Below are 23,580 nucleotides of genomic sequence, written 5' to 3'. Positions count from 1 at the left end.
GTTGCTGTGCCTCCCTGCAGAGCCCCAGAGGGAGGAACTCCAGTGGCTCAGGAGCAGCAGCACCTGTTTGCAGCTGCTAATTGAGGAAACTAATTAATGCTCCAGGAGCAGAGATCCACTGCCCCCCATCTACTGAAACTCCTGGCAGGGAATGGATAAAATACCTCAATTTAGGGTGGCTCTCAAGGGAAAGCAGCTTTTACTGCAGTCACACTCCTGGTAGCACATTTTACTGAAACATTTTGCAGTTGAAGGGTTTTTTCTCTGAAAAATTAAACCTGATAATTTAAATTACTGTGCCTAAGGGTAGGGAAAAGAGGCTTTAACCTCTTAAGAGTCAGCAACTGCCTTCAATGTATTCCTGGTAAAGGAGGAGACAGTACAGTTTCACACTTTATTTTTGAGAAAATTGACAGATTTAAGCAACACTTCTTAATGATAAATGAAAACATTAATATTGCAGTGGCTTTACATAAGAACATCACCTTTATAACAATGATTGATACAGAATGTCATGCAAATCACTTGTATACACCAAGTAATACTCAATACATACCTGTACAATATTTACATTTTATATTTTAAACTCTAGCTAGAAACATTTTCCAAGAAAATATAGAAATGAAACTGGTAAGCCACAAGTCTTAATTTGTAGTATCTGGTCTACAACAGACCTAGCTTTTCCAGCAAGCATATCTACATAGATATGTAATAAATCTTAAAAATATGCAGTTTTTTTTTTTTTAATATATGAAGCATTATAAATGCTGCTCACTTTATAAAGGTTCAGTTTTGTACCAGTTTAAAATGGTTCAAAATGCTAAGTGACGCAGAGCTTATTTTGTCAGAATATTGTAAAATTTAAGTCAGTCCAGCTGAGCTTAAGTTTTGTGTCCAGTTCCCTCCCAGCTGCACTGGCACCACAGCTCTCACTGCCCCTGCAGCTGGAGAGGGCAGGGACAAAAGCAAAGAGCTCAACAATTATTCAAGTTTCAGTGCCAGAGGAAGGGAGAATCTGTTGTCCCCAGAGGACTTTTCCTCAGCATGGCCAAACTGTAACAGATCCAGCTTTAGGTCACAGAGCAGCCACTTGGAGCAGCCACCCCTGGACTTGAAGCCCAATAAAAAAGGGAAAGGTTGAGAGATTTTTCTTCACCCTCGTGGATAGTACCTGATATGGCCAAAATTTTCACAAGCCACTTTGTTTTACTGGCCTGGTGGCCAGTGGAAATTTTGGGCCAGTTTCACTCCCTGTTAATACTGTTACAAAGAACATTTGAAATCAAATATTAATACACACAAAAATGCTATTCCATTAGCTTTGGTAAATTAAATAGATACACTGAGCACCACAAGTAGCTGTTTAAGATGTTGCATTTCAATGCTATGAAACAATATATTTCCTGCTATAATATCCTCAGTTACATGTTACTCTAAATAATTATTTCTGCTGGATATAAGAACTTCAAACTAAATACAGCAAATTAACTGTCAAGGCCTTTCCTTCATGCTTACAGGCAGACATCCTCACCTGGTTAAATAAATAGATTTCTTCAAAGGTGGTATTTCAGAAGATAAGAATTGATACAAAAGTGCTTCATGGCTTATTAATGCTTTTGTAATCTCACACTTCTCCAGAAATACTGTATTTGCTGCTTTTCACCTTTATGCTCACTAGTACCACTGATTTGGCTTGTCACTATTTGCATTACAAATCTACTTGCCCAAAGCCAAGACTGATGTAGGCAGTGCTTGAAAAAAAAAGTCACTGCAGAACACAAGACTCAAAGTAAGTGCTGGCAGCAGCTCCATCATTGTGCTGCTTTGCAAACACAGGACACACAACTTAATTTCTATAAAGAGTTTAAACGTGTTCCATTAAGAAAAGATCCCCACACTGACACTTATTCAAGGGTTCTACCTCCTCTGGCTGAGTTTTACTCCTTTGGAAGCACTAAGATTTAAACATTCACCCAAGCAATTCCACACACCCTGGGGAAAATCTAAAATGTAGGAAGGCTTACTTTGTTCTTTTCCTCTCAGCCTCTTTTGCAAACATGCAATAAAGCAAAACACAAGGCTGACACCCCATGCAAAACAAGGCAAATCAGTAAGACAGAACAGTGAAACACTCCCTTACAGTTCAAAGGAGATTTCAAACAGATCAGCTTGGTAAGTCTGGGTTTGCCAGTGCAGCACATCTCCCCACAGCACACCCACAGGTGCTCCCATAACCAACAAAGCTGCTTGAACATTTTGGGTCTCCAACACACTCACTGGCACAGTAGGCAGGGCTCAGGTTCAACAAGTTTGGGGAAAACTGGGCAGTAACAGGAGCAATAGAGTCAAAACCTCTTACTTTTTGCCCCCATTGTGGAATTAGGGGCTTTGCCTTAAGAACAGTATGTGTGCTATCAACAGAAAAGCACTGGAGTCAAATCTGCTGCAGCAGCTGATGTGTTCCTGAAAGACCCATCACAGAAAGATCTTTACAGGTTTCAAAAACAGAGACATGCCTGTGGGGAAGTCTAGCTGCACCAGCTAATCAATACTTTATTTTTTAGTAAAAATGTCTATTTTTTTTTCAATTTCAACTGCTGTTGCACAAATCTGAAAACTGCCTTTAAGAATGCAATAAAAATACTGAACTTGTATGAACTTGCACAAACTCTGTATGTCCCAAGTTTGTTATCAAGCAAAGGATTCCTGCTTGCTTAACTCCACAGGGCTGCATCTTACAGAGACAATTCACCTTCTTGGCTTTTCCTTTAAAAACAGTGAATGCATGTGAAATTATTTGGGGGGTTTTTACATGCAAGGCCTAAAATCACACAAGCCCTGTCATCTCCCTCCTTTAGTAGCAACTTAGTGTTAATCAAACTACAGTATCTCAAACATAAGAAGGACATCATTATATAAAAAGCAGATTAAACCAGTTGTTTGTTAGTGTTTGTTGTGAGTGTATGAGCAGACAGGAAAGAGTTTTAGCCAATGGCAAACACCAGGTGACATCTGGCACTTCATGTCACAGCAACAAAGCTCTGCTGCTGGGCCCTGCCTGGGTTTCAGTGCACCCATGAGCTGCCAGTCACTGTGTTTCTGAGGAAAAGCCATTTCCATAAAGGCAGGAGAGGAATCCTGAATGAGAGCTGCACTCAGCTGTTACTGTGAAACACACACGACTGAAAACTGCCATGGGGATTGTGAGGTTTGTGCTGTGCCAGATCATGCTGTGCTGCACTGTAGTGAGAACTCAATCACTCCTTCTTTTATGGGAAATGTGCTAGGGTAACAGGTAAAGGACATTTTAGTGTTAGCCCTGAACTCCTTCCCTCCCAACCCAAGTAAACTGGAGTTGTCACTAATGCAAATGAAAAAAAGGCTTTCATGTGTTCAGCTGAATTAAGCTCCAATATAATAATTCTCTGGGATTTGAAGCTTACTTCAAATGATATACCAGTAACTATTTACCCCAAAAAATTCTGCCAAGTTTTTATGCCATAGTAAAATGTATATATATATGTATATGTATAAATATATATATATATATATAATTTACAGTTGTCTCCATTTAGTTTGTCCAATTTATCCCTCCACAGTATGCTCAGTTATAGGTTGCTGATCATATTCTATTTCTTATTTGCAATTCTTCTTTTCCTTGTTGCCAGCATATCATAAAAGGGATCCCTGCTGATACTTGCTCTGGAAGAGAAAAAAGGAATCATTGGTTTGGTTAACAAATACCTGGTTTTGAAAACTAAAACATTTGTTCTCTCTTCCTTGTGGATAACTCCACACTCTAAAGATGGATGGTTGACTTCTAAGCACCACAAATATTTCTTCAGCACAAGGTGCTATTCCACTGTGATTTGTGTAGAGTTTACACCTTCACACTTTGACTATTATTTATTTCTTTAAGTGTGGGTGTGCTTAGAAACCTTCCAACATAAAATCCAGCTGCAGATGTTCAAAGCTGCTTGTGAACACGATTATTGGGTGAACTAAGAATCCAATAGAATTAGGTTTAAAGACAATTCCCACAAGGTTTCACATTTGCACAGAACAATAAATCCATATTCTCCTCATTTGAGTTAGCAGCACTATTTCCTCAGGACCAAACAGTAACAGATTTGTATCTTGATCCATCAACCCCACAGAGGTCATGGTTGGTCCTCAAGGCCACTGACATATCAGTTCTTCAAACAAGTTACAGCAAGTTCTCTTAGTATCACACTCTGAAAAGAGCTTACACTTCATTTTTGAAAGACATTTAAGATTTCAAACTCACTTGATAGATTTAATCCACTCTTCCTTTTCTTCTGGGGTGGGAGCAGATATTCTGTACACTACATGGTTGCCTTCCACCACTCTACCATCAGCTTCAGTTTTACATGCTTTAATTACTTGACCTTTATGACTGGGGTTGTAGAGCTCAAAGCAGTTCTGGAGGGTAGAATTTAAAAGAGCAGAACAAAACTGACAAATAAATTCATTTAACAGTATAATTGAGTTCCATATAGTTTACTCATTTTCATTTAAAAAAATAAATATGAAACTGTCTTACTGGTTTTCTAGGGTCTTCGACTTCTCTTATGCTAAGATTTTCTAATGGAATAATTCCTCTAGGTTCTTTGTCCTAAAAAAAATTAGGAAAATATCACATTATTAGCTACTTATAAATCTTGATTACAAAGAAAATTCACCAAGATATATTTACTCACTGTTGTGTATTCAAAGTAATAGAGGCAATTATCAGTCAGAATAAACCATCTCCGTTTCCATGTTTTTACTCTTCCCCCTACAAACAAAAGGTATTCCAGAATTAAACATGTGCTGCTGTCAGGCCTTCAACAAAGGGCAAAGAAACAATTAAGTTTTGCTTATTCTTCCAAGTATGGTTTAATTGCTTAATGGTAAATGGATCAGGCACAGATGGGTGAGGTTAAAGGAACATGTTACTGCAGCTTGTCCTGAGGCAGCATCAACTATGGAGGAACCAGCAGAGCTGTGGGAACAGTGAGTGGCCAGAGCTGCTCCCTCTGCCCAGGCCCTCACTTGTGTTCACTGCACCAAAATACCAAAATACCAAATACTGGACACAGCCACTGCTGCCAGGGTGTGGTGAGAACAGCCCTGGGCTGCTCTGACACCAGCAGCAGCTGCAGAACCAGCAACTGCAACAGGAGCAGCCCCCCGACAGCCTGGGCAAGGAAAGGGTCTCATCAATAAAATTAAGGGCATTTCATCACCTTCCTGTCACTCCACCCATGGGCAAACATGTGATTAAGAATCTGTCTTTACTTCCAGATTTAACATCAAGTCTGTAAGGTACTCATGAACATTAACAGAGCAAATATGATGTGTCATCAATGAGGAGCAAATTCTGTGCCAAAATTTACCATATTTAGTATTTGTCATCTTTCAATATTTTAAAAACATCATCTCTTCATGGGTTAATACATGAAGTACATGTTGAGTACACTTGACAGAAGAAATATCTACTGCTCCAAAAATGCCAATTTTTCCTTCATTAACTGTTTAGACAACAGCAACCACCAAGTTCCTCTTCCTTACACCTGCTAATGTCACATTGTAGGGAACAGTTCCTTTTTAGAAACAATAGTATTGTTTTGGCCTTTTCAGGTTTTTTTTCTGCCATTGGCTGCTTCAGAACACACCTGGCTTCCCACATTACATTATTTTTAAACTAATTTCCAAGAAAGACAATTGTAGATAGAGCATGCATATGTTATTAGTTTAAAGGTTTAGATCCACCATAGTTATCTGACTTCAGGATTATGTCACCACCTGTGCATCATCCATTCAGCAGTGATTTAATTTTTCATTAAACCAACATTTCAAAAGAGTTGATCTTGCTATTGGACACCTGTGCACAGAAGAGCACCATCAATACACACAAGACATCCAGTTTAATCCAAGTCACACAATCAAATTTAAGACATAAGCATAATTTTTAAATCTTTTTGTTCTGCTTAAGGTAGCTGGGTTTTTGTTTAATACAGAAATCCAAATCATATTAAATTAAAGAACAATTCCAGGGATATCATGACATTTCTTGACAGCAATCTACTGCATGTTTGCATTGCAGAGCAAGTATGTTGCATGTTGCACCCTTCCTTTTGCTGGGTTTCACAACCTCCAGAATAACCCAGTGCTCACACACTGCAACATTCAACGTACTCTGAACTTTGTGTTTCCACCAGATGCACTCACATCTTAAGAAAAACTTCATCTGCAAGCAGGTGTGGTGAAATAAGCCAAGGCAAAAAAGTGCAAGATGCAGAAGCTGTGAGACAATGAATGGCTGAGTGAACTGGAGACAGTGAGGGAAGAACTGGTGGCATTTGAGTACAACCCCTGTGACAGATCCTCAAATGAAACATTGCAGAGATGTTCAAACTGGCACCTAAGTCACCAGAAAAATTCCCCATCACCTTGACTGAGAGCTGGCTCAAGCAGCAGGAAGTATTTGGGCTTGGAATGATGAACTCAAGCTTGAGTCACTTCCAGAGCAGGGGCAGAGCAGCTGCCAAGTCCTGGTGAGTGCCAGGGCACTCCCTGCCACCAGCACAACGTGACTGCTCCTCACATAACCCAGCAGCTCCCCAAGGTCAGCACACCAACATTCTTATGGCCCTAAACCAACCCTGGTTTTCAGGCTAACAGGTAATATCAGCTATCAGTTCTAATAGGAAAATAATTCATGAGGAGAGAGAAGGAATTGAACAGGGAAAGGTTACTATCACAGAGCAGATTAAAGTGAACAAAGGTGTTTCTCATTAAGTGTGATAACATATCAGAGCACAATAAAAGATCAGTAATAACCACATATTTAAAAGAAGATGGGTTTATAACTTAAGAAAGAACCATTAAACCTAAAACACACACTCCCAGAACAATATGAATTGCCAAGCAGTGAGCAGCAGTGGACTTTGCTGAATGTTTTCCTGACATCCACTCTCTGGAAAAGCCAGATTTCTCAAACCTGAAACCTTTTGTAATCATGCTGCAGTTTTGAGGAAGCTTTTGTCATGAAACATCTCCCAGCTCCAGGGAAGCCACAAAGAAGATTATTTCCAACAACATCCCTCTTACTGCTCCCTTCAACAGCCAGTAGTTCACTGGATTACAGCACTCATGGGAGTCATAGAAATAGACCTTAAGTCCCTGCTTCACCAAGCTATCAGTTACTCTTCCAAAGAAAAAAAAAAAAAAAAAGAAAGAAACTCCCCCCCCAAAAAAAATAAAACAGTTAATCAGGATTTTTTGGCAGGATAAAGAACCATTCTCTCATAAGTCTCTGTTTCCCCATTCCATTACTGAGTTTCAGCTGTCAACAGCAAAGAAACTCTAATAAAGCTCAAACTCTAATCTGTACTGATCAATTTTGCAAGGGTCACCACATCACACATGTTCAATATGCCTTGACAATGGGCTGCAGCCCAAGCTGTTGCTGATAAGGCACTGTGGCCCATAAACTGCACACGAGATTAACAGGTAAAAACATGTGATAACAAAACATTCTTGTGCTCAGCTGAGATTGCTGTAGGCTCACAAAACAACAGAGGCTTTAGCACCATACTTCATCTCTTATTCCAGCTCCCAGCCTTTCAAAGATTAAAACTGGAAGGAATTAAGTTAGCAGAGTAGGATCAAGAAAACCAGAGCATGAATCCATAAACATCTACAGAAGTGGAGAGATAAGTGACATACTTCTGAAAGATCAAGCTGATTACAAAAATACACAGGCATCTCAAATAATGAAATATAGAAGCACAGTATTTTCCACAGTAGGTGGAAATGTAAGTAAGCTACAAGAAAAGGCTACAAGGTAAAACATAAAGGAACAGGAACAGAAATCCTCTTCACCTTTGTAACTTAAGATTACTTCTTTTTTAACTGTGGGCAAAGTACAAACTAGGTAACAAGGTAAAAGAAACCATCTATAATAAAGGGGAAATCAACTGGCAATGCCTTAGGAAACATAAATTTCCTAAGTAAAAAAAGGCCTTAAGGCTAAAGGCAGAAAGGTACCTAAAGTTACAAAGTTCTACCCAAATCTTCAGCTCATTTATATAAAAGTTTTAGAGCTGAAGGAGGCAGATACATACACCAAGAATGTTTGTTTTCTCCTGACTTTAGATAGCACCAGACAGAAGAGCCCCAACAACTACACAGCTGGTTGGATCAAAGTTTGGTTTTCTGTTAAAAAACATTTTCCCTTGACCAGAGCACTGACTGCCCCAAGCTGGAGGAGCCTCAGTCCCCAGGAGAGCCAAGCAGGCAGAGGAAGGCAGTGGTTTCCTGATGAACCAGATCAGGGAAGAGGAACCAGATCCTCCCAAGGACAGATGTGCTGGAACCGCCGGCGGGACAGGGCGGATGGGAAGTGTTGGAACCTCTCCAAGCACTCCCTAACTGGCAGAAAAATGAACACACTCGTGTGTCTGGCCAGAATCATTTCCTCTCCAGCTTGGGGGAGTCATGTCATAGTTTCCCTCTAACTAGAAGAGAATATTACACAAAGCAAGCAATTTGCCAAGAGCAGCTGTTGAAGGCAGGGACACACCTTCCTGGCAGAATGGTTCTAACTTGGGCATTCTCAAAAAGAGCACAGGCAGCAATTTCAAAATAACTTAGAGTGGATGGCAGAAAATTTCATGGTATCAACACTACTCATCATGCAGAAAATTCTGAAGGCTCATAATGTGTCAAGCTGCTCCAAGGAGGACTCACTAGCACTCAGCAGCTTTCAGTTTTTAACTTGCTGCATTCATTTTCATTACACCATGCTTCAAACAATGCAGAACTGAATGATAATTCAGGCCTACCAAGATAAAGGTGTCTATTTAAAGGCACTGGCTAAGTCTAGATAGATAAAACCAGAATTGCTGTCTGGCTGCCAGGTTTAGCACTTGGATTTAATGCAGTAACCTCTGAACAATTCAGAGCAGCAAACTCTCCTAAAGCCTTCTGCACTCTTGCAGCCTTCTAAAACCCAGACTGGTCTTTTGGGGAGATGAATTTTACAATATATGGAAGTTTCACGATGTCCATCTTCTGCCCACAGAAAATCAATATAGTGAGGGATGGAATACTGAGAAAGGGGCACAAACCTAAATAGGAAGAGCTGAAAACACCAGATACAAAATACTGTCTTGATACACTCAGAGTCTGCAAGTAGTCTTAGTCATGTTTATAGTTTTATATAAAAACTTACTATTACAACTTGTAAGTTATCACAACTGAGCACTTAAATCCTCATACAGGGAGTTTGGCTCCTTAGCATTTCAACAATATACACATTTTTAATGTCAGACCCTTCTAGAACTGAAGGAAACTCTGCCCATTTCATAAGAAGTGCTTCCCAAGAGAAAGTACTGTAAAAATGCAAACTATGTGGATTGAGACAGCATTCTCAACATACAGTTAATCCTAGCAAATAGGAAACTCAAAGAAGAGGAAAGAAATAAAAGGAGAGGGGGAAAAAAAAAAAACCTGCCAGGTTTATTTCTGGTCATTGCATCTAAACTAGCAGTGTATTAGTCTGTACCAGTCTGTGTCTGTGGAAAAATGCAGTCTTTCATGGAAGCACAGCTCCAGGCATTCCCAGGCTGATTCACCAGAGGCTTCTGGACACGTTTCATTTCTTTATTCAAATAACCCTCATATCGTGGGAGTGTTATGTGTAACACCCTTCTGCTTCACACACCCTTTTACTACTGGGTTTTCTGTGCATTGTGCCTCATCTGCACCCTACACACTGAAGACTCAGGCAGAGTTTTCAGTCCTGTGGTTTATTGACTTTGCACCAGAGCCAGACTGTGCAGAAGTTCCTGGCAGCTCTCACTTATTTTCAGTCATCGCTTCCTCAATTTTCTTGTTCCTCTATTTTTTTATTAGACATCTTTTATGGGCAGTTTCTTCCACAAAGGATGTTGTCACTCCTCTACACACACTCACACTTGCCTGCACTCTCATCATGTGTGTAAGTCCATGAGGGAACACTGGCAACAGCAACAGGCACAGGATGGCCTTAAACTCCTCTCCAAAAACACATTCCACCTACACCAGCCTGAAAGGCTTTTCTGTTAACTATCATCTCATCCTACCAAAAGAAGAAAAGCTGCAAAGTCATGTTTGAAACTGTGACAGCTGAGCCAATACAGTCAAAAAGCAAGAGCTTTGCTTCTTTTAGTTAGAAAAGGAGCTCCACAGCATCTGTAGCAGAAAAATCAGAATTTGACATTGGGGAGCACGTGAATGAATTCCAAGTGTTTCCTTTTCACATCCATTTCTTTCCAGCACAAGCATGACCAGGTGCAATCAGCAGGCTCTATCCAGGCTCTACTTTCACCATCCTCCCTGTGTGCACCCCTTCCACACTTCAGTTACCATTCTCCCAAAGTTCCTTCCATTTTTAATGTGTTAAAGTGGCCAAAAACTGGTTCTAGTGAACTGTGTGCTGGTGTTTAAATTAAAAAAAAAAATTGTTTTGGAAAAACAACTCTTAAAAGAAAGTGTCAGTGTCCTTTATATAGGGAAATAATTCCCTCAGGCCAAGTGAAAAAGAATCCCATGGGCTTTACAAGAGTCTGTAAGAACAAAGGCATCTTGTAGTGCCAGGAGACCGAACTACCTGAGGGTTCTACAACCCTAAATTTGAAGCTCATTTAAGACCCTGTTAAATAAGCTAAATATATTATTTAAAAAGGTAAAAAAGCTTTTAAAAAGGAAAAAGAACAGCTATTACAAATACATAGTCCAAATGTAGTCAATCTTTCAATAATCTATTACCATTGATTAACAAGTAACAAAACCACTGAAACTTCATGACTAAGATATGTTGTTTACTCTCAGTAGATTCTTTCCTTGTTATGTTCTTCCATGAATGAAAAAAGTGTGCTGAAGTCATCTTTATTTTCCTGCTTTGCCTGTAAACACTTTCTTCTTTTGCAGAACACACTTGCATGTGAGTCAGACACTGACATGCCAGTCCCCCAGAGCACCACTGATGACACTGTTAGTGACACTGAGTGAAAAAGCAAAATGCTACAACGAATCTGATTTAAAAAAAAAAAAAAAAAAGTAAAAAAGAAGAAAAAAGAAAAATCCAGGAGGAAGGAGGAAGAAAATAAAAGAATGAGCAACTGAAGAAGAGGGGGCTGGAAAGCAATCAGATACGTACCTCCTAATGCAGAATAAGCAGAGACAGCCAGTCACAGAACAGAAAGGTGATAGGTCATAGGCCATAAGGAAAACAAGAAGGCACATTTAAACCACTCATTAAAAAATCATAGCCAAAACCAAACCAAGAGAAACTCACAAATAATATGGAAAAATAAAGACATACAAAAATAACAATTTGAAGAGAAATCCTCTTTTTGTACACAGAAAACTGTGTTGAAGCATCACACAGTTTTCTGAAATGACCTTATGGAGACTTAGTTGTTATTTATCAGTCACAGCATGTGGTAAATACCATGTGGTGTTTCCTTTTTGTCCATGAGTTTTTATTTCTCAGATCTCAGAAATAAAACTCCCAAGTTTGAAAGGAGATTGCTAATTTGGGTATGCAAAATAAGAAGCAAGAGCCTTCGGACGTAAAGGAGCTACTTATTTTGGTTCATACATTTTAAAATACAAAGTTAAACCTGTTACCTTGACAAGAAAGCAGGAAGACACAGAGCAGCAAACATGCTAACAAAGAACAAACAGACAGCAGCAGAACTGCCCTTGTGACTAACCTAATTTCAGCAGCCAACCTTCTCTATCTGGATTAAAAAATGTATGCGTTAGATCATTTCCATCATCCTCTGGAATTTTAAATGGCTCATTCTTAATACTTTCATATAAATTCTAGAAAAAATAAAAGAGGAAAAAGACCTCATTAATAAATGTCTGAACAGAAAATGCAACCAGGATATCTTATTGCTTCTCAGAATATTAGTGTAAAGAGCACGGGAAATATTGTCCATGAAATTCTGAACCACCCCCGTCCATCTTCATTTTCTACTTTGATCATGTTTAAAATCAAACTACTTAATCTATAAGCAAGTACAAATTTATTGTGCACTCCTAGCAATGACAATTTTCTTTTAACTTCAGCATTTAATATTTCAAAGTTTTCAAGATGAGCTTCATTTAGTACAAGTTTTGGCAATGAATCTGGGTTTTCAGAAAATGGTGTAGCCTGTAACACTGCTTTACAGCAGTTATTTTTACTGATTTCTCAAGGAGGCAGCTCCACAAGACATGAAGGAAAAATGAGAGATAATAAAGAAGAAAATAATTTTTACTATGTTTTCTGATAGAAATGCTACTTTTTTTCATAAAAAGCCAATTCTACAAGAATTTTGCCATAAGCAAACTACAGAGAGATACACAGAGCACTTTCTCTGAAACAGCCTGTTCCCAACAAAAGGTTGGATATAAGGAGAACCAGCTCAAAGAAGCTGTGAGTAACAAAAAATGCTTCTTTTAGCTACTCAAATGGTTACACATGTTTTGTTCTTTTGCCTTCCATTTACAAATTTGCCTGAGAACTGCTGTACACACTTTCAGGTCTGTTATTAAAAACACAAAGCCAGGCTTTGTCTTACCCAACTTACCCTTAGCAATTCCTCTGGAAGGTCTCCACCTTCATTAATGCCACGATTCATGGAGATAAATCTCTCCACTGTGGGTTTATCTCTCACGTTGTGGTTGTGCAGGCTGGTATTCAACATAATGATGGCAAATGAAAGCACATAACATGTATCTGAAATCATATTTGAAAAGTGGTTTATCTTCCCATGTTATGTGTACAAATCTGTAAAATTAGTATAGGGCTCATCCTGACTGATAAAGAAAAATAAACAGTCAAAAATCCTGAACATGATATATTAAAGTCTAAAATCCTTAAGCTGCTGAAGTAAGCCCAAGAAGAAAAAATGTTACAGCTCAAATAAAGTATAAGAAAAACTGTATGAGAATAGAAGAAAATTTAAACTCTTATGAAATCATTGCCATCACCTTAAATTAACATTTCACTCGAAACGCTGAAGTGTTGGGCAAAATGTTCTCTGCACAGATTTTGCCTAAATCATAGTGGTGGGTGCTATAATAAACTTGGTCCATCAGCCTCCTCCTACTCAAAGTACTTCCAAAGCTTTCTCCAAAGAGAAAGAATGATCTCTTCAAAATAATATTTTGACTACATTTAAAAAGACTGAAAATTACACTGACTCAATTCCTTAGCATACACAGGTAGCTAGCACTGCTGGATAATATCAGATGATGACAAAGGAAATTTTATGCCTCTTGACACAGTTATGATTATAGTAAATTCTCCCAGAATTCAAGTACAAAATTCTGTGTAAGAAAAAGCAGGATGAAAACCTGCTGCAGAGAAGAAAAATGTGTCTGCATCTTTAGCAGTTTGTTTTCAGTAGCTATTTTCCTCTCTAGCTGTCACAGACCTGCTTTACACCAACCTCTTTCCATCCTATCTGTTCTTTAAATTAAATGATTAAGAGCAGTCTATTTGTGTATATCACCAAACAGAACAGCAATGCCAGGGCATTCTGTCCAGTTCTATGATGTTTTATAAATAAAAATGCATTCTGATCAAGCTTGCACCTCCTGAATTAGACAGTCACATCTTCTCATTTCTCAAGTATTTCCCATTTCACACATCATTTTATCCCTAACTTTCAACTGCCCATCATCTCCTTGCATCAGATGCAGCAGAACATACACAAACACACAAATACAAATATATATTTGGATCATACAAGCACTTAGGAACTGCTGTGGTTTCCTGTGACTGACCTGTGGACTGGAAGACTCCTGGGTTACAAAGGCAATAACGTGAAGCAAAAGCTTCCATCATACGGTCAATTTTTTGAGCCTCTCCTGGGAGTCTGAAGCTCCACAGAAACTGCCTACAGAAGGGAAGAATAGTTGTTAGACTCATTGTAGTATTTATATATTAAATATTTATTACAAATAATCCAAAACAATCCAAAAGAAAAAAATAATAAATAAATCAGCATTGTCTATATAGAATGTCCTAGAAATATGTTCTCAATCTCTCAACACACAAGTCAGGAGCTATTATAAAGCAACATGCACAGATGGCTAGCCCAGTAACTCAGCCAGCAACACTGCATGCTATCAGGCAAGATAATATGGCAGTTCATATTCTGAGGATCTCTCTTTTTTCCAGACTAGTAAACAATTTTCTGTATGCATCCCATTTTTGCCATGAGAATGCTAGGCTGGGAAAAAATGAGTTCAATCCTCCCTGGGTTTCCTGGCTACAAAAGCAATGAACAGTCTGCTAGACTTTATTCACAATGTAAAAAGACACATTATACATAACATTTCTGGTGTAAGGAAAGAGAAGCAAGGAATACAAAAGGACTTGACATATTTACTTAAATTCATACACAAAACCTTTTAAAAATTGTAACAATCAGAAGAAAACCCCAGTGCTTAGAGAGGTGCTGCCTGTCTACTGTAAGCTCACCCTACAAGAATCAGACCTAGGCCTTAAAAAGAAAAACTCCTGTCATCATTTTAGTAATTTTGTGATATATGCAGCAGATCTTGCTGCTGCTTAGCAGCATAAACTGAAATACAGAGTTCACTTTTGTTAACTTATTATTTCTACATAGAGATACACTGGAATGCATACAGGACAGAAGTATTCACAAATTTATTTTGGCACACTGTGGCACTAAAATGTTCCAGTTAACTTCATCATTTATTCTTTTAACAAAAGAATGATCTGAATTAAACCAGGATCTAACCCAGCAAAGTTACATGCTCTGCCATGCAAAACAAGTTCTCACTATTCCCTGTACACTGGATGCCAATATAACAACCATTTATTCCTATCTTCATCAGTTTTCATTTTAGGACATTATATTCAAGTGTCACAGGCCATCTTTATTTTGTCAGCTCTATGTACTATCTTTTACTCACCTCATGCAAGGTTCCAACCCAGATCACCAATTTTGTAAGCTACCAAAATACAAACATTTAATAGTAGCAGCTGCTAAGGAAGAATAAAGTTAAACCTAACATGAAATTAGGTAAAAGAGACAGGAATATGAAGCTTCCCAGACAAGCTTCAGCAGCCACAGAAGAGGCTTCTTTGGCCCAAGCCTCAGGCAGCTCAAGTTATCATCACCACATCACTCAACCATAGCAAAGCTGTTCTGACTCCACATCACAAGGCACTGCACCAGAAACAAAGATCACACAGACATTTCCATTTATCTGGTGTCAGGAGGGAGTCACTCGTGGTAAAAAAAACAGCCAGAACTGTCTAAGCCAACTTAATTTGATCTGTATGGAATTTCATCAAGATGAGAAGGGATCTCACAAGGTCAGTGTATGCAAGCATCCCAGATAAATCAAGAGAGCTATTCATGTAGCAAGGGAAAAAATAAACTCAGATATCACACTATCTTTCACATGACAAGTGAGAAACTAAGGCAAGCAGAAGGAAATAAAGTTTACCACTCTGTGATTGAACATAATCAGTGACTACAGTCAGTGGATTTCTCCCCCTCCCTGCCCAGAAGGACAAGTTGAGGTGGAATAAAAGGAGGAAGAAAATTACTTAAGTAAAGAGTTTATTTCTCTTCTAACCTATCTCTGTGCTAAGATATAAAGCAGGTCTTCAAATGTCCACATGTGGCAGGCACACCAAGGAGTAACAGCTGTTTTTAATTGTTTGTGTTTGTCTGAAAATAACCAGGAGTTTTCACCCTCAGAGGCAGCACACACACCAGCCATCAGAAGGGTTAAACAGAGCTGTCTCTGCTCACTTGCACAGCAATTTGTACAGTTGTGCTGAGCTGTAGAGCAGCTTTCTGACAAATAAATCAACACAGTGACTCATATAAACATGCAATTTGATAGAGGAAGCTCAGGTCAAAAACCAGAAAGAATTTACTCACCTTAAGGCTTGTACAAGATTGAGATCAGCGAACTCATGGAGTTCAACAAAAGCCTGAAGAACTTTAATATTAAATTCATCTCTGAAAGACAAAAATGGAAATAGACAATCACAATTCTGACCTTTAAAGACTTGTCAGTTATCTCGATTTGCTTCTGAAAATAAATAAGGAAATAAACAATCATGCTGATAAATAAAGCCATCAGAAATAATCTACACATTTATTTAAGAGCTATTTTCATATTTAACAGTAATGCTTTGCCAGTTTTTGCTGGTAGGTTAGCAAAAGCCAGTACATTTGAACTTATTTTAGAACTGCTTATTTAAATGACCTAAAAATAGTTGTGCCTTCTTTTCTTCACATTTATTATTACTATACATGCCTTGACATAGGAGGATGCCTGAGAAATTTACTCAGCAAAAAGCCTTTTGCAGAAATTGTCATGAATTTTTTAAACAATGGTTAATCCAAAACTAATTTCTTTAGCCATAAAATGTACAACAATCAAACTATTTTTCCCACTCTAAGAACAGAAAATATTAAAGCAGTATTTTAATTTCTGTACAGAGATAAGAAACAAAAATGCTTCTATTGTTGCATCCAAGAAAAAGAACAGTTTTTGAAAAGAGCTACTTAGCATGTACTGTACTCTTACTCCATTCCCAAGAACTGCTACAGTTAACTAAAATCAGAAGAGGTTTTGAATGGGCTTCCTCTCACCCATCTCCTATATTGGTAATCAAATCATGAGCCAATTCCTGCTTTGTTTGGTGCAAGAGTGTTAAAATTCAAAAGTAACATTTAAACATTAATGAACACAAAACTATGTGGATGGACAGAACCTGGCCTACAACATCACTGAGTTCCTGTGCCAGAAGAACAAAGGTTTCTAATCCTCAGGGTGTGCTTTAAATACCTCACCAAGACAGAATGTTGTGTTTCAGCCTCCACCCAAGGTGTGCACCCACCAGGAATTATCTGTTGCTTTGCTGACTAACTGCATAGTCAGACTAACCTGTAAAACTCAGGAATAAATACCCTAAAACCAACTGTTCATTCATTAGCATGTTCCCAAATTCTTTACAGAGCACACCAGTTCTGTCTGCAAATCTAAGCAATTCTCAACAAATTTAGCAATGTGCAATTCAACAGGGCAACTGCTTTTCAGTTAAGTGGCATAAGAGTATAAAAGAGGAATATATTTTTACTTTAAGCAAATTATTTATTTTGTTTATTGAGTACTTGTGCTGGGTACACCTCCAAAGGCACAAGACAAATAACACAAATGCTCCTGGAAGACACTTAAAGAAAGAAGTGAAGACTTACCCACATCGCAAAAAAAAGGATAATTCTTTTTAGAATACAATTTATCCCTTATTTATTATAATCTTTTGCTCTATTTTTAAGTGTTATTCCATTTCACCATTCACTTTTTCAGTTCTCTGAGTGCTGTAACACTATAAAACTCAGTAATTCAGAATTTATCTCTTTATGGCAGAATGTTATATATCAGTCTGTTGACTAACCTGGTGTTGTCTCCAGCTATATTTAGCTAGAATACAGAAGTAATTTATGATGGGCCTGTGGGAGGGGGTAGCAAAGCACAAGAGAATGACCTCAGACATAATTCTGTTGTATAAAAACTGTTGACACGTCTACATATTCTGCATAGAGACTTCATAACAAAGATCTATTCTCAAAATACTCACATTACAGTAAAAACTTAAACTGAACCTATGAAAGCCAAGAGGAAACTGCTGAGCAAAAACCATGCTGTTGCTGCTGGAACCAGACTGAAGAGTGTCTCAAAAGAGAACCTGCCACAACCCATCACCACAGCAGCACATCCTAAGTGAGTCACCTTTGAGAGCTCCCCAAGTGGCACTGGAACATGTGCCAGCATGAACATCCACACACTCCAACCCACTGCACTGCAACTCTCTCAGCTGCCTTTTTAAAATCAATCCTTGGGTTACACAGCAATGGAAGTCATTTGCATCCTGTGTTTTGCAATAGAGTGCATGAATATGCACTCTGCATGTTTACTGTAGCAGGATTGATAAGGACAGGGTGCAGCTGCCCTTGGAGACACCTGCTCAGCAATGGGACATGTGCATGCAGGGGAGTGACAACACCAGAGCTTGCTTGCAACTACTGTCCCAGGAAGTACCTGTTTCAATAAGTAATTTTAATTTCTTTACTGTCCAATTATTACTGACTGTTAATCACTCCTCCTCTGGACACAGCACTAAGAGTTACCAGTAGGGTTGCAACAACTCTCAGACATTCCAAAAGCTCATGGTATTGAATTCTGCACTACAGAAAAATGTTTATTCATAATACTAAACTACAGTTAATTAAATATCATTCCATAATATACCCATTTAAAAATAACAACCTAACAGGAAGAAAACCTATCATAATACTGTAGGAGTTTACATCCCCACTGTAGCTTTTAAGGATCTCAGAATACTTGAGCAGCTCTTTCCTGCAGCCTGTGAAGGGGAAGGGAATTACCCAAAACCTATAAAAGTGCTTTGTGAGCTCATGAGCAAAATTCCAGTGCCTTGACTTTACCTTTCACCGAGGTAATCTCCAATTACTGTTTTATTTAATCCTTCTCCTTTATAAAGGAACTGTGCAATGTCTTCTGCAGTGTTGTGCAGGAGGTCATTTTCTATCAGAAACTGTATTCCCTAGGAAAAGAAATTCCAGAAGAAAAGGAATGTTATGTCTTCTTCCACAAGCATTTAAGTAAGTATCACCTAACATTTGGTATTAATATACTGACACAGACATATGCCTAGAACATTAAGAATTATACAATCTACAGATTTTTATTTCTTTTAATAAAATGGCAAACAAATGTTTTTCAGTTAGATGAGCAATATTTAGTATTGGTTTTAAGATGAAAATGAGAATCCATTTTTAAGGCTAGAAGTACTAGGTGGCAGTTTGAATCCCTCAACCCTAAATATTTGATTTGAAAGATCAAATATTAATTGAATAATGATTGCATGTTGCTCTTTGGAGCTAATGTGTGAGCTGGCCTGTTCCCAACATTGCATCAATGTCTGCAATCTGCAAAATCATATAATGAAGAGGTACATAGAAATAATTTAATTACCACCATGACACAAAATAAAGCATCTGGTATCATCTACAAACTGCAACCCAATACATCAAGCCACTACTTGCAGCAGGAAGTCACAGCTGAAGATACTGAAACCGGTTTAATAGAGTTTATGCTGACATTGGGATTATCAGTGAATTCTGGTTGTGCTGGAACTAAACTACTCACAAAGGACTGGAACTACACTACTCACAAAGGGCTGCTCAGCCAGCTGCTACAAAGGCAGGTGGAGTCTTACCCTGTCCCTCAGAGGGCACTTGCTGAAGCCCCACGAGTCCTATCCTCCATAAATTACTGCCCTAAAACTGGCACAGGCTAGGGAAGCCCAGAGACTCCTCTGGAAAGGGGCAAAAAAGGAGACTAAGAGTTACACAGAGATATGGAAAGGATGGAAGGGATATTGCTGCAACTCTGAGCAGGTCATGCAGGGATAACCATCCTCTGTACAGCCCACAGACCCCAACACAGATGCTGCTGCTCCTGCTGAGTTCTTCAAACTCTAATTACATGCTGGTGAAAAGTAGAAACTTTAAGCAGCTTTAATGTCTTGGATTCCAAATACATACAAGAGAGGCTAATAAATGATTACTAATATCCTATACTAGACTATTTCAGAATTTCAAGAATACTAGTTTTTCAATTTCTGCAAGTGGAATATTGTTTACTTCATTACAACTGACAAAAATCCCTTTTTTAAATAGCATAAATGGCCTTCTAGTAGCATTTTAAAAAGTTATCATCCTTCTGTCTTGACAAAAAAAGGTCAGTTTCCTGACCTAATTTAACAGGAAAAGTAAACAGTGATGTTATAAAGCCTGAAGCTTTCTTTAGAAAGTCTGGAATGCAATTCTCTCAGAACAATTTCATCATCATCTGAAAATTTCAGATGCCACTCTGGCACTCTGACAACTTAATATTTTGATAAGTCATTTCACAACACACAGGATTTCTTTGCAAAGAATATATTCATTATATCTTGGATGAGAAATTGCTGAGCTTTCCTCAAAACTGATCCCTTCAAAGCTTATTTGTACAGTATTTGACTACAAAACACAGCACTTTTTCCCATCCCAAGTTATACACAAAGCTCTCATCTCTGACAATCAAAAAGAGAATCTTTCCTCTGATATCAGAAATAGCACATTCCCTTGGTTCAACACTGGACCATATTATTCATGTTTAGCATAAACAGACTGATCTGAAAAGGTTTTTTGAAGTTGTACAAGTTACTGATAATGGACATGACTTGAAGTATGGAAAACAAATTTCTGTGCACAGAAGCAGACATTTACATACTGCAAAAAATCAATTTAATTTTCCTTTTCCTGGATATTTTTTTTTAAATTATTCCTAAGATGTTAAAAAACCAGAAATCAAACAGACAGGAAAAATAATTTGTCTGGGACAACTACTTCAGTGTCTGGAATAAATGGCAAAATAGGCCAAGCAAATCCCCATCACCTCCTACACTGGCTTTTGTCTTGATGCAAATTTTCTTTCTGTAGACTGACAGGAGACAGATGACAGCTGCACTAGTTTCACTTACCCACACAAAACTCATGGCTATAGATATTTTCCATATTCACTACAAATATTGCATGGATTTATTTATTTTTTTTAACATCACTGCAATGAAATCTGCTTTGAATTTCATTGCTTTTACAGTAACTCAATTATAAATTTTGCAGTTGTTTAAACCCTGCCTTTGTCACAGAGAATTCATTTCCTGGGCCCAACACAGGCAGTATCAACTTCAGGACAGCAAATTTCCAGCACAACTTTGGCTCTGCACAGGGATTCCTGAAGTGTTTTACAAACTTTACCATTACAACCATTCCCACACCAGCTCACCAAATCCAAACTCCCAGGTACAACATCATGGAAGGACATAAAACACACCTATTTTCAGAGGGGGCAAGGGAGAATTGCTCTACACACACACAAATGTGTAATGGTCTTCAAATAGAAGTGATGAAAGAAAATTACCTCATTGTGTTGCTGCTAATATGAAAACATGAGACCTCTGCTACCTGGTTTTAAAGGAGGGAATTTGGTGGGTTCAACCCAAGTATTATTACCCCAGTTCTTTGGCATTCCTAAATTCTGTTTCTGAATGAAAAACATCCTTTTCCATGTGAGCCCCAGGCAGCTTTTCCCAGCAGCAGAAGGATGAGTGCTTCAGCTGTCTGTAACTTAACACAGCAGCTGCAAACAACACCCAGCTTCAGAGCAGACAGCAGCCACCACTGATCACAGGCATTAGTAAGAAATTACTGCTCTAAGTCTGCTCACCACATTTAAATTATCTACAGTAGCAATGTGGCCACAGCATTTATTTATAGAAATAATTTCATCCAGCAAGGACCATAACAAAAAATTGTTAATGCTAGAATGAAAGCATCTGACATCATCCTGTGACTTTGCCACAGACTTCCAGGACTTGAAAGAGATGGAGGACCACAGGAAACTACCAGGATATTTGGGGGTATTCTGCCCTCAACAGAGGTTAAGCAGTCACCAAAAGGGAAAATAAATCTAAAAGACATGGCCAGTGGTTTTGAAAGGGTTCTTGTGCTTGAGAACTTTTGGCAAACTGGAAACAGTTTGAAGAATAGAAGCAATCACTGTACTTGGAATGTTTCAGAAAAGCCACCAAAATGTAACTGCACTCAACACAGCTGGAAAGAAAGCACGTCAAGAACACAGAAAAACAAATGCAAAACGATTTCCAAAAAGATCTTAAAGAACACTCTTCCCAAATTCAAAATGTAACCTCAATTACAAATAATAGAAGACAATAAAATGCAGCAAGGAAGATGAAATATGAAAAGCAAAATCTAAAAGTCAAACATGTCAAAGAAGCTCTTTTAAATATTGCAGGGGAGGTCTGTAAGAGGTCCCCAAATTTTCCAGAAAATTAACAATTATTTAAGAAACAGAGAGGCACTTCAGAAAGAACTGCATTACTTCCTAGCTGCATGCAGAGCACATTTCTTGAAACTGGTAACCAAGCTTGTACAAGTTAGACAGAAACACATCTCTAAGTATATATGGATATACAAAAATACAGATGTGCACACATGCCTTTTTCAGAAACAGGCTTTAGTTATCCATATATAGAAGTTTGCATGAGAACCAATTAACAAATATGACAAAGGTATCTTGAAAGTTAAAAATAGGAGAGCATTAAAGAAGAAATATTGCCTCACTAACAACCACACATTAAAAAAAAAAAAAAATTATATTTGACGTATCAACAGAGAATACCTCTATCAGGTACAAAGCAAGCCAGGTCAATCAATACCTGGCATATTTGGTTGTTGATAAGTAACCTCCATTATCAAGGGTTTGTTTAGGTGAAGGAAGCACACAGCTGGCACCTGACCTGATGGCTGCTTCCAATTTAACCCTCTGCTCAGGGAGTTACAGGACATGCAAGTAAGGCCTATGAACTTATACTGTCAGAAATACTTCTTAAAAAAAAAAAAACAAACATAGAAGTATTTGTTATAGATTGTACTACAAGCAGAAACTTGATTCCTGACAAGTGAAAGAAAATTTTCTACCTTCTTAGGGTCCATGTTGAATTTCTTCCTTCCCATGGCTATTTGCTTATTTCTTTGTGTGGTTTTGCTACATATGGAGACAAAGAAGAAACAACAAGCACTTACCAGTCACTCTTTTACAAAAAGACTTCTAGGTGAACTTCTAATTTGTGTTTTGCTACTTTGTATTTTCTACTACAAAATCAAGACATTCACTTTTTATAATGGAGAAAATCATGATGCTATTTTCAACTCCTTTAAGCAAGTGCAGCTTCAGAGACCCATATCCTTATCAACAGGACAGTGCAATATTACACTCTATCCAACATATTCTCTATCCAAACAAATGACACACCTGCATGGGATAAAGTCAGGTTTTAGAAGAGATTAAATAAAGGTAATGTATTATTTGTTTAGCATGGGAAAGATATTTTCACTTGCTGTTCCTGGAAGACCTGTTCCAAGGTCTTACTGAATCATGTTCATATGTTGGCATTACTTACCTTTCTTCTACACTAGTCAGATTATCAATTTCAGTCATAACCTCAGCAATTTCAAATTTTAATCTCTGTAAAAAGAAGGAAGAACAATACATTAATCTACATCAGAACATATTTTGAAATAATCTATCATATAATAATATGATTAATTAGATTTCATTTTCTAATATTTGTTATTTACCTGAAGAAAAGTGAACAATCTTAGGGCTTCCCTAGATATTTAAAGATTTTATCACAACTGAATGACTGTAAAACACATGAACCTGCACTCTGTGGATGTGCTCATGCCAGAGCACCAAGACCAAGCTGCCATTATCACTCAACAGGATTTCTTTACCCACATTTCTCACTTGCCCCTATCCCTGGATGCAAATCTGCTATTTAATGAGTTTTTGATTACACAAAACAAATGTGGGCATCTGCACATA

General features: G+C 38.0%; 1 protein-coding gene across 2 annotated transcripts in view; it reads right to left on the bottom strand.

Moving 5' to 3' along the window:
* Positions 1–380: 380 nt before the first annotated feature.
* Positions 381–23,580, bottom strand: part of CYTH3 (cytohesin 3) — a 47,805-nt gene continuing 24,605 nt past the window's right edge. For both annotated transcript variants that reach the window (XM_079320329.1, XM_079320328.1), the window contains exons 3-13: positions 23,156–23,220; positions 22,674–22,740; positions 18,552–18,670; positions 15,975–16,055; positions 13,834–13,946; positions 12,633–12,781; positions 11,769–11,880; positions 4,722–4,798; positions 4,565–4,636; positions 4,289–4,443; positions 381–3,702 (exon numbers count right to left, since the gene is read on the bottom strand). In XM_079320329.1, coding sequence (XP_079176455.1) covers positions 3,630–3,702; positions 4,289–4,443; positions 4,565–4,636; positions 4,722–4,798; positions 11,769–11,880; positions 12,633–12,781; positions 13,834–13,946; positions 15,975–16,055; positions 18,552–18,670; positions 22,674–22,740; positions 23,156–23,220 — 1,083 coding nt within the window. In that variant the 3' untranslated portion in view covers positions 381–3,629. The remainder of the gene's footprint in view (positions 3,703–4,288; positions 4,444–4,564; positions 4,637–4,721; positions 4,799–11,768; positions 11,881–12,632; positions 12,782–13,833; positions 13,947–15,974; positions 16,056–18,551; positions 18,671–22,673; positions 22,741–23,155; positions 23,221–23,580) is intronic.

This window comes from Erithacus rubecula (genome assembly GCF_903797595.1).
Source record: "Erithacus rubecula genome assembly, chromosome: 17".
Classification (NCBI taxonomy): Eukaryota; Metazoa; Chordata; class Aves; order Passeriformes; family Muscicapidae; genus Erithacus; species Erithacus rubecula.
The sequence above is the reverse complement of the archived record's forward strand: the minus strand, read 5'-3'. Positions and strand labels throughout refer to the sequence as shown.